The sequence below is a fragment of the Gopherus flavomarginatus genome, chromosome 3, assembly GCF_025201925.1.
Source record: "Gopherus flavomarginatus isolate rGopFla2 chromosome 3, rGopFla2.mat.asm, whole genome shotgun sequence".
NCBI lineage: Eukaryota > Metazoa > Chordata > Testudines > Testudinidae > Gopherus > Gopherus flavomarginatus.
Window position 1 is genome coordinate 1,460,657 of NC_066619.1, and position 26,687 is coordinate 1,487,343.

The window sequence follows — 26,687 nt, forward strand, 5'->3', positions numbered from 1 at the left end:
CTCACCCCCTCCTGCACACCCACCCCCCTGCCCCGGCCTGGAGCCTGCACCCCTCACCCCCTCCTGCACACCCACCCCCTGCCCCGGCCCGGAGCCTGCACCCCTCACCCCCTCCTGCACACCCACCCCCTGCCCCGGCCTGGAGCCTGCACCCCTCACCCCCTCCTGCACACCCACCCCCTGCCCCGGCCTGGAGCCTGCACCCCCCACCCCCTCCTGCACACCCACCCCCTGCCCCGGCCTGGAGCCTGCACCCCCCACCCCCTCCTGCACACCCACCCCCTGCCCCGGCCTGGAGCCTGCACCCCTCACCCCCTCCTGCACACCCCCCCCCTGCCCCGGCCTGGAGCCTGCACCCCCCACCCCCTCCTGCACACCCACCCCCCCGCCCCGGCCTGGAGCCTGCACCCCTCACCCCCTCCTGCACACCCACCCCCCGCCCCGGAGCCTGCACCCCTCACCCCCTCCTGCACACGAACCCCCCTGCCCCGGAGCCTGCACCCCTCACCCCCTCCTGCACACACACCCCCTGCCCCGGCCCGGAGCCTGCACCCCTCACCCCCTCCTGCACACCCACCCCCCTGCCCCGGCCCGGAGCCTGCACCCCTCACCCCTCCTGCACACCCACCCCCCCTGCCCTGGCCCGGAGCCTGCACCCCTCACCCCCTCCTGCACACCCACCCCCCCGCCCCGGAGCCTGCACCCCTCACCCCCTCCTGCACACGCACCCCCTGCCCCGGCCCGGAGCCTGCACCCCTCACCCCCTCCTGCACACCCACCCCCCCGCCCCGGAGCCTGCACTCCTCACCCCCTCCTGCACACCCACCCCCTGCCCCGGCCTGGAGCCTGCACCCCCCACCCCCTCCTGCACACCCACCCCCTGCCCCGGCCTGGAGCCTGCACCCCTCACCCCCTCCTGCACACCCCCCCCTGCCCCGGCCTGGAGCCTGCACCCCCCACCCCCTCCTGCACACCCACCCCCCCCGCCCCGGCCTGGAGCCTGCACCCCTCACCCCCTCCTGCACACCCACCCCCTGCCCCGGCCCGGAGCCTGCACCCCTCACCCCCTCCTGCACACCCACCCCCTGCCCCGGCCCGGAGCCTGCAACCCTCACCCCTTCCTGCACACCCACCCCCTGCCCCGGCCTGGAGCCTGCACCCCTCACCCCCTCCTGCACACCCACCCCCCGCCCCGGAGCCTGCACCCCTCACCACCTCCTGCACACGAACCCCCCTGCCCCGGAGCCTGCACCCCTCACCCCCTCCTGCACACACACCCCCTGCCCCGGCCCGGAGCCTGCACCCAGCACCCCCTCCTGCACACCCACCCCCGCTGCCCTGGCCCGGAGCCTGCACCCCTCACCCCCTCCTGCACACGCACCCCCTGCCCCGGCCCGGAGCCTGCACCCCTCACCCCCTCCTGCACACCCACCCCCCCGCCCCGGAGCCTGCACCCCTCACCCCCTCCTGCACACCCACCCCCCGCCCCGGCCTGGAGCCTGCACCCCTCACCCCCTCCTGCATACCCACCCCCTGCCCCCGCCTGGAGCCTGCACCCCTCACCCCCTCCTGCACACCCACCCCCTGCCCCGGCCTGGAGCCTGCACCCCTCACCCCCTCCTGCACACCCACCCCCCTGCCCCGGCCCGGAGCCTGCACCCCTCACCCCCTCCTGCACACCCACCCCCTGCCCCGGCCTGGAGCCTGCACCCCTCACCCCCTCCTGCACACCCACCCCCCGCCCCGGAGCCTGCACCCCTCACCCCCTCCTGCACACGAACCCCCCTGCCCCGGAGCCTGCACCCCTCACCCCCTCCTGCACACACACCCCCTGCCCCGGCCCGGAGCCTGCACCCAGCACCCCCTCCTGCACACCCACCCCCCCTGCCCTGGCCCGGAGCCTGCACCCCTCACCCCCTCCTGCACACCCACCCCCTGCCCCGGCCCGGAGCCTGCACCCCTCACCCCCTCCTGCACACCCACCCCCCCTGCCCTGGCCCGGAGCCTGCACCCCTCACCCCCTCCTGCACACCCACCCCCCCGCTCCGGAGCCTGCACCCCTCACCCCCTCCTGCACACCCACCCCCCGCCCCGGCCTGGAGCCTGCACCCCTCACCCCCTCCTGCATACCCACCCCCTGCCCCGGCCTGGAGCCTGCACCCCTCACCCCCTCCTGCACACCCACCCCCTGCCCCGGCCTGGAGCCTGCACCCCTCACCCCCTCCTGCACACCCACCCCCCTGCCCCGGCCCGGAGCCTGCACCCCTCACCCCCTCCTGCACACCCACCCCCCTGCCTCGGCCTGGAGCCTGCACCCCTCACCCCCTCCTGCACACCCACCCCCCTGCCCCGGCCCGGAGCCTGCACCCCTCACCGCCTCCTGCACACCCACCCCCTGCCCCGGCCCGGAGCCTGCACCCCTCACCCCCTCCTGCACACCCACCCCCTGCCCCGGCCCGGAGCCTGCACCCCTCACCCCCTCCTGCACACCCCCCCCCCGCCCCGGCCCGGAGCCTGCACCCCTCACCCCCTCCTGCACACCCCCCCCCCGCCCCGGCCCGGAGCCTGCACCCCTCACCCCCTCCTGCACACCCACCCCCTGCCCCGGCCCGGAGCCTGCACCCCTCACCCCCTCCTGCACACCCACCCCCTGCCCCGGCCCGGAGCCTGCACCCCTCACCCCCTCCTGCACACCCACCCCCTGCCCCGGCCCGGAGCCTGCACCCCTCACCCCCTCCTGCACACCCACCCCCCTGCCCCGGCCCGGAGCCTGCACCCCTCACCCCCTCCTGCACACCCACCCCCCTGCCTCGGCCTGGAGCCTGCACCCCTCACCCCCTCCTGCACACCCACCCCCCGCCCCGGAGCCTGCACCCCTCACCCCCTCCTGCACACGAACCCCCCTGCCCCGGAGCCTGCACCCCTCACCCCCTCCTGCACACACACCCCCTGCCCCGGCCTGGAGCCTGCACCCCTCACCCCCTCCTGCACACCCACCCCCTGCCCCGGCCTGGAGCCTGCACCCCTCACCCCCTCCTGCACACCCACCCCCTGCCCCGGCCCGGAGCCTGCAACCCTCACCCCCTCCTGCACACCCACCCCCTGCCCCGGCCTGGAGCCTGCACCCAGCACCCCCTCCTGCACACCCACCCCCCGCCCCGGAGCCTGCACCCCTCACCCCCTCCTGCACACGAACCCCCCTGCCCCGGAGCCTGCACCCCTCACCCCCTCCTGCACACACACCCCCTGCCCCGGCCCGGAGCCTGCACCCCTCACCCCCTCCTGCACACGAACCCCCCTGCCCCGGAGCCTGCACCCCCCACCCCCTCCTGCACAAACACCCCCTGCCCCGGCCCGGAGCCTGCACCCAGCACCCCCTCCTGCACACCCACCCCCCCTGCCCTGGCCCGGAGCCTGCACCCCTCACCCCCTCCTGCACACCCCCCCCCCCGCCCCGGAGCCTGCACCCCTCACCCCCTCCTGCACACCCACCCCCCGCCCCGGCCTGGAGCCTGCACCCCTCACCCCCTCCTGCACACCCACCCCCCGCCCCGGAGCCTGCACCCCTCACCCCCTCCTGCACACGCACCCCCCCGCCCCGGCCTGGAGCCTGCACCCCTCACCCCCTCCTGCACCCCCCCCCCTGCCCCGGCCTGGAGCCTGCACCCCCCACCCCCTCCTGCACACCCACCCCCCCGCCCCGGCCTGGAGCCTGCACCCCTCACCCCCTCCTGCACACCCACCCCCTGCCCCGGAGCCTGCACCCCTCACCCCCTCCTGCACACACACCCCCTGCCCCGGCCCGGAGCCTGCACCCCTCACCCCCTCCTGTACACCCCCCCCCTGCCCGGAGCCTGCACCCAGCACCCCCTCCTGCACACCCACCCCCCCTGCCCTGGCCCGGAGCCTGCACCCCTCACCCCCTCCTGCACACCTACCCCCCCGCCCCGGAGCCTGCACCCCTCACCCCCTCCTGCACACCCCCCCCCTGCCCGGAGCCTGCACCCAGCACCCCCTCCTGCACACCCACCCCCCCTGCCCTGGCCCGGAGCCTGCACCCCTCACCCCCTCCTGCACACCTACCCCCCCGCCCCGGAGCCTGCACCCCTCACCCCCTCCTGCACACCCACCCCCTGCCCGAGCCTGGAGCCTGCACCCTGCACCCCTCACCCCCTCCTGCACACCCCCCCCCCCCTGCCCTGGCCCGGAGCCTGCACCCAGCACCCCCTCCTGCACACCCACCCCCTGCCCCAGCCTGGAGCCTGCACCCCTCACCCCCTCCTGCACACCCACCCCCCCTGCCCTGGCCCGGAGCCTGCACCCAGCACCCCCTCCTGCACCCCTCACCCCCTCCTGCACACCCACCCCCTGCCCCGGCCCGGAGCCTGCACCCCTCACCCCCTCCTGCTCACCCACCCTCCCGCCCCGGCCCAGAGCCTGCACCCCTCACCCCCTCCTGCACACCCACCCCCCCGCCCCGGACTGGAGCCTGCACCCAGCACCCCCTCCTGCACCCCCCCCCCCTGCCCCGGCCTGGAGCCTGCACCCCCCACCCCCTCCTGCACACCCACCCCCTGCCCCGGCCCGGAGCCTGCACCCCCCACCCCCTCCTGCACACCCACCCCCCTGCCCCGGCCTGGAGCCTGCACCCCTCACCCCCTCCTGCACACCCCCCCCCTGCCCCGGCCTGGAGCCTGCACCCCCCACCCCCTCCTGCACACCCACCCCCCCGCCCTGGCCTGGAGCCTGCACCCCTCACCCCCTCCTGCACACCCACCCCCTGCCCCGGCCCGGAGCCTGCACCCCTCACCCCCTCCTGCACACCCACCCCCCCGCCCCGGCCTGGAGCCTGCACCCCTCACCCCCTCCTGCACACCCACCCCCTGCCCCGGCCTGGAGCCTGCACCCCTCACCCCCTCCTGCACACCCACCCCCTGCCCCGGCCCGGAGCCTGCAACCCTCACCCCCTCCTGCACACCCACCCCCTGCCCCAGCCTGGAGCCTGCACCCCTCACCCCCTCCTGCACACCCACCCCCCTGCCCGGAGCCTACACCCCTCACCCCCTCCTGCACACCCACCCCCTGCCCCAGCCTGGAGCCTGCACCCCTCACCCCCTCCTGCACACCCACCCCCCCTGCCCCGGCCTGGAGCCTGCACCCCTCACCCCCTCCTGCACACCCACCCCCTGCCCGGAGCCTGCACCCCTCACCCCCTCCTGCACACCCACCCCCCCTGCCCCGGCCCGGAGCCTGCACCCCTCACCCCCTCCTGCACACCCCCCCCCTGCCCCGGAGCCTGCACCCCTCACCCCCTCCTGCACACACACCCCCTGCCCCGGCCCGGAGCCTGCACCCCTCACCCCCTCCTGCACACCCACCCCCCTGCCCCGGCCCGGAGCCTGCACCCAGCACCCCCTCCTGCACACCCACCCCCCCTGCCCTGGCCCGGAGCCTGCACCCCTCACCCCCTCCTGCACACCCACCCCCCCGCCCCGGAGCCTGCACCCCTCACCCCCTCCTGCACACGCACCCCCTGCCCCGGCCCGGAGCCTGCACCCCTCACCCCCTCCTGCACACCCACCCCCCCGCCCCGGAGCCTGCACCCCTCACCCCCTCCTGCACACCCACCCCCTGCCCCGGCCTGGAGCCTGCACCCCCCACCCCCTCCTGCACACCCACCCCCTGCCCCGGCCTGGAGCCTGCACCCCTCACCCCCTCCTGCACACCCCCCCCCTGCCCCGGCCTGGAGCCTGCACCCCCCACCCCCTCCTGCACACCCACCCCCCCGCCCCGGCCTGGAGCCTGCACCCCTCACCCCCTCCTGCACACCCACCCCCTGCCCCGGCCCGGAGCCTGCACCCCTCACCCCCTCCTGCACACCCACCCCCTGCCCCGGCCCGGAGCCTGCAACCCTCACCCCCTCCTGCACACCCACCCCCTGCCCCGGCCTGGAGCCTGCACCCCTCACCCCCTCCTGCACACCCACCCCCCGCCCCGGAGCCTGCACCCCTCACCACCTCCTGCACACGAACCCCCCTGCCCCGGAGCCTGCACCCCTCACCCCCTCCTGCACACACACCCCCTGCCCCGGCCCGGAGCCTGCACCCAGCACCCCCTCCTGCACACCCACCCCCCCTGCCCTGGCCCGGAGCCTGCACCCCTCACCCCCCTCCTGCACACGCACCCCCTGCCCCGGCCCGGAGCCTGCACCCCTCACCCCCTCCTGCACACCCACCCCCCCGCCCCGGAGCCTGCACCCCTCACCCCCTCCTGCACACCCACTCCCCGCCCCGGCCTGGAGCCTGCACCCCTCACCCCCTCCTGCATACCCACCCCCTGCCCCGGCCTGGAGCCTGCACCCCTCACCCCCTCCTGCACACCCACCCCCTGCCCCGGCCTGGAGCCTGCACCCCTCACCCCCTCCTGCACACCCACCCCCCTGCCCCGGCCCGGAGCCTGCACCCCTCACCCCCTCCTGCACACCCACCCCCTGCCCCGGCCTGGAGCCTGCACCCCTCACCCCCGCCAGCACACCCCCCCCCCGCCCCGGAGCCTGCACCCCTCACCCCCTCCTGCACACGAACCCCCCTGCCCCGGAGCCTGCACCCCTCACCCCCTCCTGCACACACACCCCCTGCCCCGGCCCGGAGCCTGCACCCAGCACCCCCTCCTGCACACCCCCCCCCCCTGCCCTGGCCCGGAGCCTGCACCCCTCACCCCCTCCTGCACACGCACCCCCTGCCCCGGCCCGGAGCCTGCACCCCTCACCCCCTCCTGCACACCCACCCCCCCGCCCCGGAGCCTGCACCCCTCACCCCCTCCTGCACACCCACCCCCCGCCCCGGCCTGGAGCCTGCACCCCTCACCCCCTCCTGCATACCCACCCCCTGCCCCGGCCTGGAGCCTGCACCCCTCACCCCCTCCTGCACACCCACCCCCTGCCCCGGCCTGGAGCCTGCACCCCTCACCCCCTCCTGCACACCCACCCCCCTGCCCCGGCCCGGAGCCTGCACCCCTCACCCCCTCCTGCACACCCACCCCCCTGCCTCGGCCTGGAGCCTGCACCCCTCACCCCCTCCTGCACACCCACCCCCCTGCCCCGGCCTGGAGCCTGCAACCCTCACCCCCTCCTGCACACCCACCCCCCCGCCCCGGCCCGGAGCCTGCACCCCTCACCCCCTCCTGCACACCCACCCCCCCCGCCCCGGCCTGGAGCCTGCACCCCTCACCCCCTCCTGCACACCCACCCCCTGCCCCGGCCTGGAGCCTGCACCCCTCACCCCCTCCTGCACACCCACCCCCTGCCCCGGCCCGGAGCCTGCAACCCTCACCCCCTCCTGCACACCCACCCCCTGCCCCGGCCTGGAGCCTGCACCCCTCACCCCCTCCTGCACACCCACCCCCCGCCCCGGAGCCTGCACCCCTCACCCCCTCCTGCACACGAACCCCCCTGCCCCGGAGCCTGCACCCCTCACCCCCTCCTGCACACACACCCCCTGCCCCGGCCCGGAGCCTGCACCCCTCACCCCCTCCTGCACACCCACCCCCCCGCCCCGGCCTGGAGCCTGCACCCCTCACCCCCTCCTGCACACCCACCCCCTGCCCCGGCCTGGAGCCTGCACCCCTCACCCCCTCCTGCACACCCACCCCCTGCCCCGGCCCGGAGCCTGCAACCCTCACCCCCTCCTGCACACCCACCCCCCCGCCCCGGCCTGGAGCTTGCACCCCTCACCCCCTCCTGCACACCCACCCCCCGCCCCGGAGCCTGCACCCCTCACCCCCTCCTGCACACCCACCCCCCCGCCCCGGCCTGGAGCCTGCACCCCTCACCCCCTCCTGCACACCCACCCCCCTGCCCCGGCCCGGAGCCTGCACCCCTCACCCCCTCCTGCACACCCACCCCCTGCCCCGGCCTGGAGCCTGCACCCCTCACCCCCTCCTGCACACCCCCCCCCCCGCCCCGGCCTGGAGCCTGCACCCCTCACCCCCTCCTGCACACCCACCCCCTGCCCCGGCCTGGAGCCTGCACCCCTCACCCCCTCCTGCACACCCACCCCCCGCCCCGGAGCCTGCACCCCTCACCCCCTCCTGCACACGAACCCCCCTGCCCCGGAGCCTGCACCCCTCACCCCCTCCTGCACACACACCCCCTGCCCCGGCCCGGAGCCTGCACCCCTCACCCCCTCCTGCACACCCACCCCCCCTGCCCTGGCCCGGAGCCTGCACCCCCCACCCCCTCCTGCACACCCACGCCCCGCCCCAGCCTGGAGCCTGCACCCCTCACCCCCTCCTGCACACCCACCCCCTGCCCCGGCCTGGAGCCTGCACCCCTCACCCCGTCCTGCACACCCACCCCCCTGCCCCGGCCCGGAGCCTGCACCCCTCACCCCCTCCTGCACACCCACCCCCTGCCCCGGCCCGGAGCCTGCACCCCTCACCCCCTCCTGCACACCCACCCCCTGCCCCGGCCCGGAGCCTGCACCCCTCACCCCCTCCTGCACACCCACCCCCTGCCCCGGAGCCTGCACCCCTCACCCCCTCCTGCACACCCACCCCCCTGCCCCGGCCTGGAGCCTGCACCCCTCACCCCCTCCTGCACACCCACCCCCTGCCCCGGCCTGGAGCCTGCAGCCCTCACCCCCTCCTGCACACCCACCCCCTGCCCCAGCCTGGAGCCTGCACCCCTCACCCCCTCCTGCACACCCACCCCCCCGCCCCGGCCTGGAGCCTGCACCCCTCACCCCCTCCTGCACACCCACCCCCTGCCCCGGCCTGGAGCCTGCACCCCTCACCCCCTCCTGCACACCCACCCCCTGCCCCGGCCTGGAGCCTGCACCCCTCACCCCCTCCTGCACACCCACGCCCCGCCCCAGCCTGGAGCCTGCACCCCTCACCCCGTCCTGCACACCCACCCCCCTGCCCCGGCCCGGAGCCTGCACCCCTCACCCCCTCCTGCACACCCACCCCCTGCCCGAGCCTGGAGCCTGCACCCCTCACCCCCTCCTGCACACCCACCCCCTGCCCGAGCCTGGAGCCTGCACCCCTCACCCCCTCCTGCACACCCACCCCCCCGCCCCGGAGCCTGCACCCCTCACCCCCTCCTGCACACGCACCCCCTGCCCCGGCCCGGAGCCTGCACCCCTCACCCCCTCCTGCACCCCAATCCCCAGCCCAGGACCTGCCCCCCGGATCTCCCCCCCCCGAGCCTTGGCAGGCGGGCCGGGCCGGGCCGGGCGGGCCGAGCTGGGGTTGGTCCTGCTTTGAGCAGGGGTTGGACCAGACGCCCCCTGAGGCCCCCCCCAGCCCGTGACTCTGCCCGCTCCTCAGCCGGCTTGGGGAGGGCCGGATCCCCTCGGGCACCTGCTCGCGGATCCCGCCAAGCCCCGGGCAGGGGGCGGGGCCGGAGCCCCCTCAGGAGCCTGCGGGCAGGGGGTGGGGCGGGGCCCAACCCACACAGCCCGGGGGGCCCCGCGCTCCCCTCAGCCGGCCCGGCCCCGCCCCCAACGGCCAGCGAGACCCGCTGCGTCGCGAGCGCCGCCTCACCACTCGCGGCGGGTTAGCGCCCCGTCCCCTCTGCTTCCCGGCCCGCTCTCTGATTGGCCACGGCCGCGGCAATCTCAAAGCTCCTCCCACTTTGGCCTTAATGAGTCTGAAGCGCACGGGCCCGCCCTTTTCATCCGGATTGGGTAATCTGATCCTCCCTTCTTTGGGCCCCGCCCACTTCCAAGAACACCTCCCTGGATTGGCCCGGGATACTCTGACCCCGCCCCATAGCGTTGGCTCCACCTCGGAGTGGTCCAGCCCCTCCTCCTCGGACTCTCCTTGGATTGGTCCAGACTCAGAGACCACGCCCTATCCAGCCCGGCCCCCTCAGTATCCCTCAGGATTGGTCTGGTCTCCCTCCGGCTCCGCCCATCCCCTGCCCGCCGAGCCCCCATTGGCTGTCGCCAGCGCTGTCAGTCACTCGAGCTGGAGCAAAGGTTGGTCGGGGAGCGTGTCCCGTAAGTAACGCGGAGACCGAGTGACCCCCCCCCCCTGGAAAGACCCCGTCTCCTTCCACCCCCCCCCCGCGAACCTGCAGCCGGGCGCGATGGAGAGCGGGGGGAGGGCCAAGGGGGGATGGGGCGGTCAGGGGTGCTGCAAAGGCAGGGGCTGGGCCGGGGGAGGGGTGCCAAGCAGGGGCTGGGCCGCGGGGGGGAGGGGTGCGGGGGAGGGACAAGCAGGGGGTTGGGGCTGAGGCTGCAGGGGTTAGGGGTCAGGGGTGCTGCAAAGGGCCGAGCAGGGGCTGGGGTGCGGGGGAGGGACAAGCAGGGGGTTGGGGCTGAGGTTGGGGGGTCAGGGGTGCTGCAAAGGGCCGAGCAGGGGCTGGGGTGCGGGGGAGGGACGAGCAGGGGGTTGGGGCTGAGGCTGCAGGGGTTAAGGGTGCTGCAAAGGCAGGGGCTGGGCCGGGGAATGTGTTGGGGAGGGCCAAGGGAGGGAGGACTAAGAACAGGTTGTGGGGCAGGGGCTGGGCCAGGGGGCAGTGGTGCTGGGGATACTCCTCCCTTGCACCAACCCTGTGACAGTCTCGCCAAGCCCAGGGCCTGAGGCACCAGCCCCAGTAGCTAGCCACAGAGCAGGGCGGGGCCGGGAGGGCTTCCTGCAGTGACTCTGCTGCAGCCCACCGCCAGACAGGGGCTGAGCCCAGAGGGGGGCACGGGGTGAGTCTGGGGGAGTCCTCACCTGTAAAGCCATTTCCTGTAACACCCGAGATGCGGAGAGCAAACAGGTGAGTGACGCCTGCGAGAGGGTAGGTGGGAGGGAGGGCAAGGGAGTCAGGGCTCTGGAGAGCCATCCAGGGGAAGATAATCCCAGCAACTCAGCATAGCTGAGAGAAACCCAGCAGTGAGAGTGGGTAGGAAATGAGACAGGTGTTCCCAATTTGATGTGACTGCTCCAAATCTTTGGCCGCTAAGGCATCCCCACAGAACTGATGCTGGCTCTCGCATGACCACCCATGGACTGTTGCTGTCCACTCTGCCCACCTTAACACCAGAGAAATTCTTTCTTCTGGGGAGCTCAGAGAAGAGCAACAGAACTGCTCAGTGGGGAGCCCTAGTGTTGGAGCAGGACCCCTGGTGCTAGGCACAGTAGAGACAGAGCAAGAAGGTGGCTTATGCCCCGAAGAGCTTGCAGTCTCAGGAATACAACAAGCCACAGGCAGAGTTCTATGGGAGCATAACGAAACAGATGGTACTGGTGAGCATGACAGCTGTGGGCTCTCTACGCCAGTAGCCCACATTGCCAAGTGTGCAAGGCATCTAACAAAGGAGCATTTGCAGGAGGCAATGAGGTGGTTTTGTGCATGTCTACTGCAAACGCCTCCCCGGTGTAAGGGGCAATATGGGAGACCTGTATGCAGGTGCTACTTGAAGGGCAGCAGTGCAGGGTGTGACGAACTGGGAATGTTCTTAATGTTTGCTCTGAATACTGTGTTGGTGCCTCAGTGTCCCCTGTGCAGTTCTTAAGTATCTAGGTGGTGGAATAAGGGTGTGTGATTGCTACAGAGCAAGGGGCCAGTGCATCTAAATGCCTGACACTCATCTCCTAGCAACTGATGGCCTGGGCCCCTTCTCTGCAAAGGTGCCAGCTGAAGGTGTTGGAGACAGAGATCAGGTGACCTCCTGGCCCGGGAAAGGGGCTGAGCAGAGAGGAGGGGCTGGAGGGGGTTGTTAGTCTGGAGCTGGCTGGGGACGAGGAGTGAAGTGCAGATGTAGGGGTCTGGCTCACTGCCCCCCAGAATGGACCTGGCTGAGGGGTCCAGTTCTCTGTATCTACAAGCTCTGTTTTAGACCCTGTTCCTGTCATCTAATAAACCTCTGTGTTACTGGCTGGCTGAGAGTCACGTCTGACTGCAAAGTGGGGGGGCAGGACCCGGTGGCTTCCCCAGGACCCCACTGAGGCGGGCTTGCTGTGGGAAGCACATGGAGGGGCAGAGGATGCTGAATGCTCCAAGGAGAGACCCAGGAGGTGAAGCCGTGTGAGCTTCTTGCCTGAAAACAGTCTGCTCCGAGGGAGAAGAGGATCCCCAAAGTCCAGCCTGGCTTTGTGGGGAGCAGTTCCAGAGCATCGCCTGGGGACTCTGTGACACAGGGGCCCAGACAACAATCAGGCCAGACCTCCCAACAACAGTGCAGCCTCCATATGGTTGCACTGTCCCACCCAAACAGCCATGCTGGAGTGGGAGGAGGCAGATCCCATTGTGGCTTTGGCAAGACAGTGCCTGGAGGGGGACTGGTTCCTTCCCTTCCCATGTGACTGAGCTCAGGATCCCTTTCTCATAAAACAACTGGACTCCACATTCCTGGTCTTGACCTTCTCTGACATCCTGTCACAATGGGCCTCGTGCACCTTTTGCAAGTGACAAGCCCCTTGTTTGGGCTTGTGACTAAAGCCCAGGAGTGGGAGACAGTCACTTTGTATTCCTTGCTCTTGAAAGCTTAGAAATGGCTAATGGAACAGATTCGCCATGTAAACTCAGGTCAGTCCTGGCCTCGCTCAGTGCCTCAGTTTCCCCATCTGTAAAGTCAGAGTGACAATCCTGTCCCTCTTACCAAAGGAACATGACAGTTAGTGTTAGTAAAGTGCTTTGAGCTCCTCAGACAGAAGGAGGGAAGGGGTGATTACTTATTTATTACTACAGTTACCAGAGAACTCTGAGAAGAGTTGTGGTGAGGGGGATCCCTTGGAGCGTCTCTGGCTGAATTCTCCCACTTCTGATCTCACTCTGGCTAGGGCTGGAGAATCTTTCGTCCATTATAGTATCTGGGGCTTGTAGTAACTATTGACCTGAAGATGCAGTCTCTTCTGCCTGGGAACGCAAGGTCTCCAGTCTCAGGAGTTTGATTTCCCCTCTCTCTCTCTCTCAGGAAGCAAAGCCAGAGTGCAGTGGGACAAAGCCCAGAACAAGACACTACAAGGAGTAACTGGACCTCCTGAAATTCTTTCAAAGCTCTCTAGTCCCAGCCAAGGGGGAGACCATCAGCTGCAGTCCCTATAGCATCCATGTGATTTGCACTGAATCCACTCAGAACTATTCAGGGCCCAGGAATCACAGTGAGAGTTGGTTTGCCTTCTCCAGTCAGATCAGGCTCCGCAGCCCAGCATGAAAGGAGCCCGTAGTCACTGAACAGCAATGATCCAGACTTGGTGTGAGCCGTGTGTCCTGCCCCCCCTGCAATAGCTGGATCGCTGTGTCCTTTCTGACTGCTTTGCCCATGCGTGTTCCAGATGACCTTTCCATCACACCTACCCTCTGGTGCAGCGAATGCATGAGACCCTGCTAAGTAAAGCCTCTTCCATGTGCTTCACTGGCTCTTGCGCAGGCTCGCTGCAGGAGGGATGCATGGTGCTGAGGAATTCCCTCCCTGCCTTGTCTTCTCTCCCTAGCCAGGCAGGGCTGGTGTAATTGTTGGAGCTGTGGTGCTTACGATGCCTGTTGTTTCCATCTCCCATGGCACTGATGCATCCGTGGGGCTTAAAAGGGCTGATGTGTGTCAGTGGCCTTCTCTCACTCATCCTGCTCTGGTGCCTGCTGGTCATGACAGCTGACGTCCAGAAGAGATGGCAGCTTTCCAGTCGCTTCCCCATCTTCCAAGGGAAGCTGCCCAGAAGGTCTCGCTTTGGGGCCATCGAAGCTGTCCAGAGAGGGGTGGACTTTCCATCTCTGTTCACCAGCTCTCACACAGATCCTCACTGTGAGCCTGGACAGCTGCTCCTGATCCTCGTGACTTCAGCCCCAGGGAATTCAGAGCCCAGGCAAGTGATCAGGAGAACCTGGGCTGCCCACGAGGGACCGAGAGCACCCCAATGGCAGTCCGTGTTCTTAGTCGGCCAGTCTGCAGACATTGGGGTAGCCCAGGGCATCCAGAGAGAGCAGCAGGAGTTTGGGGACATCCTGATTGGGAATTATCAGGACACCTATCGGAACCTCACCCTGAAGGTCATGCATGGGTTTAAGTGGGTGGCTGAGCGGTGCCGGCCCAGCTACATTCTAAAGACGGATGACGACTGCTTCGTCAACACAGACCGGCTGCCGGAGTTCCTGTTGGAGCACAACACTATTAAGACGGGCCTGTATGCAGGATCCCTCTTCTCCCGGGAGAAGCGGCAGGTCATCAGAGAGCCTTCCAGCAAATGGTATGTCTCCAGGCAAGACTACCACCTAGACGAATACCCGCCGTATGCCAGTGGCATCGGCTACATCCTGTCTCTGGATGCCGTTGAGCGGATCCTGTGGGCAGCAGAACATGTCCACCCCATCCCGGTGGAAGATGCCTACGTGGGCATCTTGGCTGAGAGGGCTGGGATCCAGGTGAAATCCAGCGCGCGCTTCGCCAAGCACAATGTGAGGTGGCGGGTGTGTAACTACCGCTACCTGATGGTGATTCATCACCTGAGCCCACATGAGCAGGAGGTGGCCAAGGGGAGCATGCTGCAGGCTCGGAGTGCCTGCCACGACAGCCTGGAGGTCACCAGGTGGAAGTGAGCCACTGTCTGCCAGGAGGGCTGGCAAGGGACCTGGCAACCTCATGCCTGTAGCACAGTCTGAGGAGGTTATACAACTGGTGCTCAGTTTAATCCCCCCAAGCCCCATCCCAGGCACTGGGGTGGGAGTCATGGTCAGCCCCTGCGATACACTCTTGCCAGGCACCCCAGCTGTCTTACCCTTCCATTGTTACGGGCTTCCAGAGAGTGAAATGGCCCTGTCTGGATTGCCTGGCAGGCAGCATCTTACTCGCCACAGAAACACGAGGTTGGGGCTGGGAGTCAGGAGCTCTGGAGTGGGAGTCTCAGCTCTGCTACTAACCTCAGGCCAGTAACTGACCGATCCTGTGCCTCAGTTTCCCCACTTGTAAAGTGGGAATAACTATTTGACTCAGCTCCTAGAGCCTGTGGAGATTAATTGGTTCATGTCTGTAGGCAGGGGTGGTGCCAGGGTTTTTGGTGCCCTAGGCAGGGGTTCTTCTGCGCTCCTGGACGGCGGCAGCAATTCTGTGGCGGGGGGGCGGTCCTTCCGTGCTCCTGGTCTTTGGGGCACTTCAGTGGTGGGTCCTGGAGTGAGTGAGGACCCGCCGCAGAATTGCCGCCAAAAACCAGGAACATGGAAGGACCCCCCGCCACCGAATTGCTGCCGAGAACGGCAAAATGCCAACCGCGCCCCCCCCCCCCAAATCCTGGCGCACTAGGCGACCACCTAGTCGCCTAAATGGAAGCGCCGGCCCTGTCTGTAGGGCTTTGAAAAGTGGTGTGGGAGGGGCCAAACATCAATACAGAGGGACTCACGGTCTCGGTATGTCATGCCTGCCTGAGGCTCCTGCCATCCAGATGCATCGTGGCATGTTAGGATCTGTAGCCCACAGGCTGGCTGCTGGCTGCTTCAGTTGCTGGCCAGTTGCTGACAGCCCTGAGCTGAGCTAAGTTGGAAGGTGCCAGGTCACCAGGACTTGGCTGCCTCTAACACTACAGTGCCCTGGGGCGCAGGGCATGGTGAGCCTTGCAGCTGACAGGTGGGAGTGGGGCTGGCCTCTGCCTCCGGAAGAGGACTCTCCTTATGCCCAGTCTCCAGCCCTCCCCCGGCCGAGGCTCTCCCGTGCTGCCTTATGAAGGGGGGTTGCTGGATGTGTGACTTACCAAAGCAGCAGCATCACTAGTGCTGCTGGTGAGGCTGGAAAACACTACGGTAGCCCAGCACCCTTGCAGGGAGTGATGCTGTTTTTCCCCCCCCTCTCTATCACCTTCCCAGGGTAGGGGGATGGGACAGGATTTATCTGTGCTTGATGCAGTAGCACTAGCAAAACTAACTGCACCTTCTCATGCTGCATCCTGCTGAGGGAAGGCCCAGGGTGGCCTGCACTTCACCAGCACCTGGGCCAGGCTGCCAGGCCCCATGGGTGCTAATGATGTATGGCAGCTGTAAATGGTATTCGCTTTCCTGAGCAGTGCATACTGGGGTCTGTTGTTCTCACAAGCCTGGAGCACTTTCCAGACTGAAAGGACACTAGGAAAGGGTTAATCTATGCAGCTTCTACTACTACAAAACAGTATTAAGTAAAGGCTGGGGCTCAGAGTGACCCTTGGCAAGTCACATCCCTGCTCTCTGCCTCAGTTTCCCTTCCCCAGGCAGGGGGTGAAGCCAAACTCCCCCTGATCTCACATATCAAGGTGCTCTCCTCCAACGAGCCCTGTGCAGGGTGCTACTGCAGTGGAAATAGCTGCTTTTACAAACCAGCACTCACCAGGCCCACCTCCTTCAGCACTGCCCGGTAGCAGCCAGCTGGGGAGAGGAAGCTGGTCATGGCACTGGCCTCCTGCCCCGTGGGCACAGGGAGGCTATGGCTAGTTAGCCTGAAGAGTGAGCTAGCCCATGGGGCCTGATCCCTGCCCCACAGTGCCTAGAAAGGCTCCCCTCTGGCCCAGGGAGGAGAGCTCCCTGCTCTAGGGCTCAGTACTCAATCAGTGTTACTGACAAGGCAAGATTAGAAAGGCAAAGGCACAAAATCAGCTCAAACTAGCTATGGGAATAAAGGGAAACAAGAAGACTTTTTATCAATACATTAGAAGCAAGAGGAAGACCAAGGACAGGGTAGGCCCACTGCTCAGTAAGGAGGGGGAAACAGTAACGGGAGACTTGGAAATGGCAGAGATGCTTAATGACTTCTTTGTTTCGGTCTTCACTGAGAAGTCTGAAGGAATGTCTAATATAGTGAACGCTTACGGGAAGAGGGTAGGTTTAGAAGATAAAATAAAAAAAGAGCAAGTAAAAAATCACTTAGAAAAGTTAGATGCCTGCAAGTCACCAGGGCCTGATGAAATGCATCCTAGAATACTCAAGGAGTTAATAGAAGAGGTATCTGAGCCTCTAGCTATTATCTTTGGGAAATCATGGGAGACGGGGGAGATTCCAGAAGACTGGAAGGGGGCAAATATAGTGCCCATCTATAAAAAGGGAAATAAAAACAACCCAGGAAACTACAGACCAGTTAGTTTAACTTCTGTGCCAGGGAAGATAATGGAGCAGGTAATTAAACAAATCATCTGCAAACACTTGGAAGGTGGTAAGATGATAGGGAATAGCCAGCATGGATTTGTAAAGAACAAATCGTGTCAAACTAATCTGATAGCGTTCTTTGATAGGATAACAAGCCTTGTGGATAAGGGAGAAGCGGTGGATGTGATATACCTAGACTTTAGTAAGGCATTTGATACGGTCTCGCATGATATTCTTATAGATAAGCTAGGAAAGTACAATTTAGATGGGGCTACTATAAGGTGGGTGCATAACTGGCTGGATAACCGTACTCAGAGAGTAGTTGTTAATGGCTCCCAATCCTGCTGGAAAGGTATAACAAGTGGGGTTCCGCAGGGGTCTGTTTTGGGACCAGTTCTGTTCAATATCTTCATCGACGATTTAGATGTTGGCATAGAAAGTACGCTTATTAAGTTTGCGGACGATACCAAACTGGGAGGGATTGCAACTGCTTAAGAGGACAGGGTCAAAATTCAAAATGATCTGGACAAATTGGAGAAATGGTCTGAGGTAAACAGAATGAAGTTCAATAAAGATAAATGCAAAGTGCTCCACTTAGGAAGGAACAATCAGTTTCACACATACAGAATGGGAGGAGACTGTCTAGGAAGGAGTATGGCAGAAAGAGATCTAGGGGTCATAGTAGACCACAAGCTTAATATGAGTCAACAGTGTGATACTGTTGCAAAAAAAGCAAACATGATTCTGGTATGCATTAACAGGTGTGTTGTAAACAAGACACGAGAAGTCATTCTTCCGCTTTACTCTGTGCTGGTCAGGTCTCAGCTGGAGTATTGTGTCCAGTTCTGGGCACCACATTTCAAGAAAGATGTGGAGAAATTGGAGAGGGTCCAGAGAAGAGCAACAAGAATGATTAAAGGTCTTGAGAACATGACCTATGAAGGAAGGCTGAAGGAATTGGGTTTGTTTAGTTTGGAAAAGAGAAGACTGAGAGGGGACATGATAGCAGTTTTCAGGTATCTAAAAGGGTGTCATCAGGAGGAGGGAGAAAACTTGTTCACCTTAGCCTCCAATGATAGAACAAGAAGCAATGGGCTTAAACTGCAGAAAGGGAGATTTAGGTTGGACATTCGGAAAAAGTTCCTAACTGTCAGGGTAGTTAAACACTGGAATAGATTGCCTAGGGAAGTTGTGGAATCTCCATCTGGAGATATTTAAGAGTAGGTTAGATAAATGTCTATCAGGGATGGTCTAGACAATATTTGGTCCTGCCATGAGGGCAGGGGACTGGACTCGATGACCTCTCGAGGTCCCTTCCAGTCCTGGAGTCTATGAGACATCCCAGCAGCAGGTGCCAAACCCACACCAGCTCAGCCTGCCCCATGGTCCCCAGCCCTACCACTGCCCAACAGCATTACCTCCTGCTTTTGCCACTATTGTGCAGCTGGGGTCCCCTTGCTAGGGGGACGGGACCTGCCTCATTCTGCCTCCCAGCCTTACTGATGAACTTGGGGCCCAGTAAGTTGTAGGGAAAAGTGGGGGATGGAAACACAATTCAACCCTGGTGCTTTGCCAGCTGGGTGTGCTGCTCCCACCTGGGCTGCAGTCTGCTCAGAGCCGGACCCTAAGGCCTAGAGCTCTTGCATTACTGTAGCCCCTTGGTTGCGGCCCAGGACCCCGAGCGTGAGGTACTGTACAAACAACCCATTCCCCCTCTGCCAGGAAGTCGGGTGCAGCTACTCCTGGCGGGATCAAACATTCCTAGCCACACGGCTTCCCTCGGGGTGGGCCTGGTCACTCGGCACAGAGCTGCCGAGCGAGCGAGGGGCCGGTCTGTGTCAGCCACAGTCCGGGCAGCAGGAGGGCCGCAGGCAGTGCTAGATGCTGTTTTCTCTGAAGGGTCGAAGGGACAGAGCTGTTGGAGGGAGATGGTAGCTAACAGCTGCCTTTCACTGGGGCTTTCTCCTGCAATAAAGGTTACCAAGAGCTGCCAATGGGAGAAGTGCTTTTTAGGGGGCTGGGGTCATTCTTGCCTGACTGAAATGCCACCCCTGGGAGCTTTGGCCTGGCTTCTCCTGCCTGGCCCCATGCTCCTCTCCAGGAGTGTAGGGGGCTCTCTGTGAGCCCAGCTGCATCCCTGAGTTCCCTAGGTCCTGGCACATGGACAAGCAGGGGCTGTGACGGGCTGAGGCAAGGCTGGGGGCAGCGTGAGGACAGAGCCCACAGCGAGGGCTCCTGGGCAGCTGCTTTGCTACAGGCCTCTGCCAAGGAGCTGCCATGCCAGGGATGGCCCAGCTACAAGGGTGCTTTCCCCTTGCCTGCCCCGGGGCCGCTCACCTCAGCAGCCCTGCCCTTGGCAGGCTAGTTTAGTGTTCCGATAAATTCCTGCTCCTCTGGCCCCAAGGAGAGTCAAGACCCAGGCCAGTGCTTTAGCCAGCCTCTCTGGAGCTGCAGGCTCCTGTCCCCAGGGCCACACGGTCCCGTGCTGGGCTGCCCTCCCCTCGATGCGCTGCTCGGGCTGGGACCTCTCCCTTTCCAGCCTGGCCTGGCTTCTCTCCCTCGTGCCCCTGGAGATGGGGCACCATGGGAGTGGCTGGGACCAAGCCTGCTGATGTCAGATGGAGAAGGCTCCTCTCACTGCTCTGGCTTAAGCGCTTTCCTCTTGAGGGAGAAAGGGCAGAGGATCCCACAGGGCGGGGGGGGGGGGATAATTATTTTTACTAGTTTAAAAAAACCCTTTATTTTATTAAAAAAAATAAAAATGTCCAAAATATCTCAGGGTCTTTGCTAGAAAGCTCTGTAAAATCCTCCACCACTGTCCACGTTTACAAAGGGGTAGGCACCCCCACAGCCCCCTGCTGTGTGCACCGAGTCTCTGCAGGGGCTTTCACGGGGGGGCCAGCTGGTGGGGCTGGAATCTGGAGGCAGATGACACCACAGGCTCCTCTTTGTGGTAGGGGGAATTGGGAGGGGGGTTGGGGGTACAGGGCCAGTGGGGCACCATGGGCAGAAGGGGGGGTGTGTGGCTGGGGTAGTGGCTGAGTGGGGTGGGCAGATCGGCGGAGCGGGCGTGAGCCTGGAGCAGCAACTCGTGCAGGGTCTCACCCACCTGCACCAGGTTGTCGGAGATGAGGTGGAGGTGGGAGACAGTGTCGCTGGCCAGGCTCTCCAGCAGCACCTGCTGCTGCTGCGAGGTGTGGAGGATCTGCACCAGGAGCTGCTGCATGCTCTGCAGCAGGCTCACCACGCTGGGGCCTGCAACGAGACGGCACCAGGGTGAGCGTGCCGAGCCCCGCATCCCTCCCCCAGCAGTGCCACGGGGCAGCCCCCCCCGCATCCCTCCCCCAGCAGCACCAGGGGGCAGACCCCCCGCATCCCTCCCCCAGCAGTGCCACAGGGCAACCCCCCCCCCGCATCCCTCCCCCAGCAGCGCCAGGGGGCAGACCCCCCGCATCCCTCCCTCAGCAGCGCCAGGGGGCAGACCCCCTGCATCCCTCCCCCAGCAGTGCCACAGGGCAACACCCCCCCCGCATCCCTCCCCCATCAGCGCCACAGGGCAAGCCCCCCCACCAGCACCATGGGGTAAGAAGCAGACCCCCATCCTGTTAACCCCAGGGGTTAGCACGTAGATTGCCATGCCTCTCCCTGACAACACTGAGGGGCAGCATAGACAACCCTCCACTGCACCCCTCCCCACCAGCATCGAGGTTCCCTTCCATCCAGATCCCGGGAGAAGGAGCAGCGCGGCCCAGCCCTGCTCCTGCAACAGGCGTGGCGGGGGCTAGTGGGAGAAGTGCCCTGGGGGCAGGGACGGGGCTACAGCCCAGTCTTGGGGGCCTCTCTGGTTTGTGCCGGGGAAGTCAGCGCTCACAGTGATGCCGGGTCTCTACTAGACTGAGTCCCAGCCAACTCGCTGCACATGGGAATGGCCCTGGACAGTACCAAGGTGGCCAAACTGGAGCAAAGGGCCAGAGATGCCCGCTGGGGTGGGCACAGCACAGACAGTGGCTCCTAATTGCACAGCCGCTCAGGGCTCAGATGAACCAGCACCAGGTGCCCACAGGGCGTGGCCGGCTCAGGGCTGGGGTGGGGGCCAGTGGGATGGGTGTGGCAGGGGAACCGTACCTTGTAGGTCTGTAGCCGAGGCCTGGTCACCCAGCACGGGGTGCTCACCGCCAGGTGTTGTCCCAGGTGAGCCCTGGTCTCCAACGGTGACTGGCAGCACCTGCTCCCCTGCCGCCTGCCCTGCGGGCGCCTGGCACGCCACAGGAGAGTCTGTGCAGTTCGCAGAGAGAGCGCAAGCACCATTCCACATGGGGAGAGAGCAAGTCTCCCTTAGTCAGGCCCCCGACCCCTGCTCAACAAGCCCCCCTCCAGCCCCACTGACCCCAAGGCCAGCTACTCACTAGCCAACAGCCACTGGCTCCAAAGCAGCCTCAGCCACTGGGTCTCACACAGTCACCCGCCGTGTGATCAGCCAGCCACGTGGCACCAAAGGGCCACCAAGTGCAGCTGCAAGGCGAAGGGCAGAGCCCAGCGGCTCACACAGCTCCAAGGCGCGCAGCCCTCACTAGCTGGGTCTGGCAGCCCCAAATCCCAGTTGAGCCACCACCAGCAAGTGGCCACGGGCTCGACACCTAACCCCACCCCGGGTAGGAGCCAGATGCCAGGCGCCGGCCCCAGCACCCCGCCCAGCCAGAGCACATGGGGAGAAGCAGCGGGGTCTCTTACCAGCCTCCCGTTCCGCACTCTCCTGCTTCATGGGTGGGGAGGCAGTGAAGGCCGGGTGATAGTCTGCAAGGAGAGCAGAGGCTGCGTGTAAGAGGTGGTGCCATCCCGGTCCCAGGTGTGAGCAAAAGATTGCGGAGCAGGCAGTGGTATACTTACCAAAGGTGGGGAGGGGAGCGAACGGGGGCCCGGCGTCTGCAACGAGAACTAGAATAGAATTAAGGTCATAGCACCCTCTACTCATGGAGCTGGGAGTTTACTGGGCAAAGGAGTGTAAAGAAAGTCTGTCTTGGTACAGGAGAGGGAGCTGTCTGCACCTGGGATGCCTTGGCCATGTGAGCTGCTGGGAGAGATGAGACACCTGGCCTGAAGGGGGCTGCAGAGAGAACACAACCAGTACAGGGTCTGGAACCCTTGCTGCAGCCAGCCTTGCAGGCTGACGCCCTACTCACAGCTCCACAGAGCCCTGCAGGGTCTCAAGCATTTTACAAGCTATATACAAAAGCAGGAGTCACTCACCCACCACTGTAATGCAGCCACCTCTGGGGTGGAACGTAGCAGCTGTTTAACAGCACACAGCAACGCTACACAACAGTTTAGGACAGGAAGTGAAGGAGAATCCCAAATCCACTTGAAACTGCAGGGGGAATTTAGGGAGACAGAATGTAATTATCCAATATGGAATCTAGCCGGGACAGCAGGGTTCATGCCCTGACTTGTGAGAAGTGTGGTGGGATCTTTAAGGGCCAAGACCTCTATGGTATGCCTCTTGCAAGGACTGTCTTGTCGCTCCAAGAGCACAGTGCCCCCTGTTGGAGCACTGAGTCAGGCCAAACAACAGACATGGCACCACCATCATTTCCCAGCCCCAGACAGCTGCTCCTGGCGCCTCTGACGCGGGCGACCTGCTGCTTCATTCTAGGGGGCAGCTGCATGGTCGTCTTGTGACATGGACTCACCCTCCCCCATCTGATGTTACTACTCGGTTACTTACTACCCCCCTGGGGCCAGATCAAGCCAGCGCCCCTTAAAGTGAAATGGCCCCATATCCCGTTCCACACACCCCAGAGTCAGTCCCCCCTCCCTCCCCGGGGCGGCCTGGAGCCAGAGTCCTGAGCCAGGCAGGCCCCAAGGTTTCCATTCCCTGCTGTCCTGCTCCATAAGGCCGGGCTCCGTTTCCCAGGAGCCTGGCGGGCCGCGCGGTACTTACGGCTCCCCAGCTCGCTCTTGGTGCACTGCCCCAGTGCAGACGGTGGCCTGCTCGGGATTTCCGGGTGGAGGACATGCCCTGCACATGGGAAAAGAAAGGGCATCACAGTGCAGTGGGAGCAGGCTGGGAGGAAAGACCCATGCGGCATGACACACTCATCTTCCAGGAGCAGCTACGGGCTCCCAGGCAGCGCCCTGCCTGCTGGATCAGCACCACCTCTGAACACAAGAGCCAGTGAACCAGCCAAACGGAGCTACGGGCACCATTCGCGGGGCGGGCCCCAGCCACACAGAGCAGCATGCTTGGCTCAGGGCCCACACTACCCAAATGAGCTAGAGCAAAGGGCCAGCACCGCAGGAGTGTGGGGTAGAGCACAGCAGGGGGGCTGGCAGAACGGGTTGGGGGTGCAGGAGCCAAGAACATGCTTGGGGCTGGGGGGGGATGGCAGAGAGGGAACACCCTGCGGGGAGGGGAGGAACAAGAGCCCCTTCCCTGGCTTAGTATTACTGTCCCCTGCCCCTCAGGTGCTGGCGCTGCTCCAGGACGGGGGCAGGACACAGCCCTGCTGCCCTATGGCATCCCCATGTCCCGCCATGTCACAACGGGCAACGCCCCATCTCCCCTGCCCCACGGGTACCTGGTGAGGATGGAGGCTGGGCCTCGAGCCGTGGCCTCTGCTTCTCGGGAGGTAACTTCACCAGCTCTGGAAAGAAAGGGTGGCTCAGCCCAGGGCAGGGAACGACTGAGCCAGCAAAGTCGCCTGGCAATGGAAACCGCAGCCAGGGAGTAACGGTCCTGCCGCACACCTGTGCCAGCGTCAGCCTCCATTCTCAGCCTGTGCACGATGGCCCCAGGACACCCCCTGCCCCGGGACAGGAGAGACCGCAGCCCGGCACCTTGGAGATGCAGAGAGGCCATTCCTGCAGCGACCGTGGCTGCTAAGTGGCAGAAGGTTTTTAAGGCCCGGCTTGCTAAAGCCCTGGCTGGGATGATTTAGTTGGGGTTGGTCCTGCTTTGAGCAGAGGGATGGACTAGACACCTCCTGAGGTCCCTCCCAACCCTGATATTCTATGATTCTAAGGTCCCTAAAAGTGGGGGAGCCCACGGACACCAGAACCACAGCCCTGCCCCCATGCTGCCCCTTACCCCCGGCTCGCTCCTCTCCGCCCCATTCCCCTGCCACTTGCCCTTATGGATGTTAAAAAGTGGGAGAGCCTTGGCCTCCTGGCCTCCCCGTTCCAGCACCCCTAACGCCCAGCAACAAGGGTCCGCTGGTAACGGGCCCAGGGCCCCCTACCTGGGAGGCGCCGCTCCCCAAAGACGGGTCGTCCTGCCGCCTTCCAGATCTTTTTTATGGTCTTGTAGTGCGGGGGCAAGTGTGGCGAGTGGCCGCCGGCCTGCCGGCAGGTCTCCCACTCCGAGTAGAAGGCCTGCTTGAGCGCCTTCCACTTGGAGCGGCACTGCGCCACGTTGCGGCTGTAGCCAGCAGCTGCCAGCCCCTGGGAGATCTCCCGCCACAGGGCCTCGTTGGGCCGAGACGTGGAGGCCATCAGGAGCGTCACCTCCCCGGAGCCCTTGATGAGAGCCAGGAGGCAGCTGATCTCTTGCTGGGTCCAGGCTCGTCCCCTGGGCATCGTTCACAGGTTGGGGTCTGGGTGCCAACCCCTGCGCTGCGCGGGGGTCCTCGGGAAGGGCACCTGCTGAGACAAGAGACGCCCTTCAGGCAGCTGGTGGGGAGAGTACAAGCCCTGCCCCAACCTCATCGCAGGGACCCCCCGTACCCCCACTGGATCCCCAGGCTGGCTGGGCCGCCCTAGTGCAGGGACTGCCCCCCACTGGAGTCCCAGGCTGGCTGGGCCACTCCACCGCAGGGACCCCTTCCCTCCACTGGATCCCCAGGCTGGGGGGGCCGCCCCACCGCAGGGACCCCTTCCCCCCACTGGAGTCCCAGGCTGGCTGGGCTGCCCCATTGCAGGGACCCCCCCCACTGGATCCCCAGGCTGGCTGGGCTGCCCCACCGTAGGGACCCAGCCCCCTCCGGGACACCCCATTGCCCCCTAGGCCACAGTACACAGGTGGCTGGGATGCTCTATGATGGGGCCCTGACCCCCCGAACTGACCCATCGCAAGGACCTGGACCCGACCCCCAGGCTGCCCCATCGCAGTGACCCGCCCCGCACCCGAGCGCCGCCCGCGGAGCCCACTGCAGCCGCCGGCCGGGCCCGCAGCCCGGGGCGCCACCCACCTCCCGGCCGGTCCCGCTCCGCCTCCGCCGCTCGCCCCGGGCACCGAGCATGTGCGGCTCGGCGCGGCCCGAGCGCGGGGCGCTGGGAAACGTAGTCCCGGGGCGGCCCCGGGCCGGTGGGTCCTTCCCCGCCCCGCCCCGCCATCCCCCCACAGCCGGGGGTGCAGAGAGCTGGGCTCGGGAGGCGGGACGGTGCGGGCGGACAGGCGGATAGGGGGACAGGTAGATAAGGGGCAGACGGGTGGATAGATACAGGGGCAGACAGATCTGGGAATGGGCGGACAGATGGACGGGGGCAGACAGATCTGGGAATGGGCGGACAGATGGACGGGGGCAGACAGATCTGGGAATGGCCAGATGGTGGAGAGTGAGGGACAGATGATGGATGGATATACACGGGGACGGCACAATGGATTGATAGCTACATACACTGGGAGGTGGCTAGACATGGGGATCAACGGGTGGATGGATAGGAGACAAACAGATGGGGGGGGATGGATAGAAAGGGGGATTGGCAGCTGGTGGAGCAAGAGATGGATGGAAATGGGGGGATGGAGATGAGGCTGGCTGGAACGATTGACAGGTGTATGCGGGGGGGATGGCTGGATGTGGGGATGGCTGGATGTACTGGTAGCTGTATCGGGGAGATGGATGGATGTGGGGATGGCTGGATGAACTGGTAGCTGTGTCGGGGGGGTGGATGGATGTGGGGATGGCTGGATGAACTGAGAGCTGTGTCGGGGGAATGGCTGGATGTGGGGATGGCTGGATGAACTGGTAGCTGTGTTGGGGGGGTGGATGGATGTGGGGATGGCTGGATGAACTGAGAGCTGTGTTGGGGGAATGGCTGGATGTGGGGATGGCTGGATGAACTGGTAGCTGTATCGGGGGGATGAATGGATGTGGGGATGGCTGGATGTACTGGTAGCTGTGTCTGGGGGGATGGATGTGGAGATGGCTGGATGAACTGAGAGCTGTGTTGGGGGATGGATGGATGTGGGGATGGCTGGATGAACTGGTAGCTGTGTCTGGGGGATGGATGGATGTGGGGATGGCTGGATGAACTGAGAGCTGTGTTGGGGGAATGGCTGGATGTGGGGATGGCTGGATGAACTGGTAGCTGTGTTGGGGGGGTGGATGGATATGAGGATGGCTGTATGAACTGGTAGCTGTGTCTGGGGGATGGATGGATATGGGGATGGCTGGATGAACTGGTAGCTGTGTCGGGGGGGTGGATGGATGTGGGGATGGCTGGATGAACTGGTAGCTGTGTTGGGGGGGTGGATGGATATGGGGATGGCTGGATGAACTGGTAGCTGTGTCTGGGGGATGGATGGATGTGGGGATGGCTGGATGAACTGGTAGCTGTGTCGGGGGGATGGCTGGATGTGGGAATGGCTGGATGAACTGGTAGCTGTGTCTGGGGGATGGATGGATGTGGGGATGGCTGGATGAACTGGTAGCTGTGTCTGGGG

The 26,687-nt window shown here is 65.4% G+C and overlaps 2 protein-coding genes across 9 annotated transcripts in view; one reads left to right on the plus strand and one right to left on the minus strand.

Annotated features, from left to right (window-relative positions):
- The window catches only part of LOC127046522 (beta-1,3-galactosyltransferase 5-like), an 89,825-nt gene extending 74,216 nt beyond the window's left edge, over nt 1-15,609 (plus strand). Inside the window, exons 1-2 of one of the 4 annotated variants that reach the window (XM_050943676.1) lie at nt 9,952-10,001; nt 12,909-15,609. In XM_050943676.1, the coding sequence (XP_050799633.1) occupies nt 13,493-14,527 (1,035 nt within the window). In that variant the 5' untranslated portion in view covers nt 9,952-10,001; nt 12,909-13,492 and the 3' untranslated portion in view covers nt 14,528-15,609. Of the gene's footprint in view, nt 1-9,951; nt 10,002-10,562; nt 10,769-11,794; nt 12,020-12,908 lie in introns of those variants that run through there. The other 3 variants (XM_050943679.1, XM_050943678.1, XM_050943677.1) reach the window with 3 other exon arrangements.
- A 4,191-nt stretch (nt 15,610-19,800) lies between these two features.
- Nucleotides 19,801-25,227, minus strand: LOC127046517 (uncharacterized). 5 transcript variants are annotated; one of them, XM_050943665.1, is made up of 8 exons: nt 25,213-25,227; nt 24,265-24,664; nt 22,968-23,045; nt 22,047-22,097; nt 21,917-21,964; nt 21,761-21,823; nt 21,155-21,304; nt 19,801-20,284 (listed from the first exon to the last, which is right to left on the minus strand). In XM_050943665.1, exons 2-8 carry the CDS (start codon nt 24,599-24,601, stop codon nt 19,917-19,919), a joined length of 1,095 nt encoding a protein of 364 aa, XP_050799622.1. In that variant the 5' UTR covers nt 24,602-24,664; nt 25,213-25,227; the 3' UTR covers nt 19,801-19,916. The 5 variants fall into 5 exon arrangements, with proteins under 5 accessions (XP_050799622.1, XP_050799621.1, XP_050799623.1 ...); XM_050943664.1 differs by having other exon boundaries at nt 24,265-24,667; XM_050943666.1 differs by lacking the exon at nt 25,213-25,227 and adding an exon at nt 25,148-25,179 and having other exon boundaries at nt 21,917-21,952.
- Between the last annotated feature and the right edge of the window lie 1,460 nt (nt 25,228-26,687).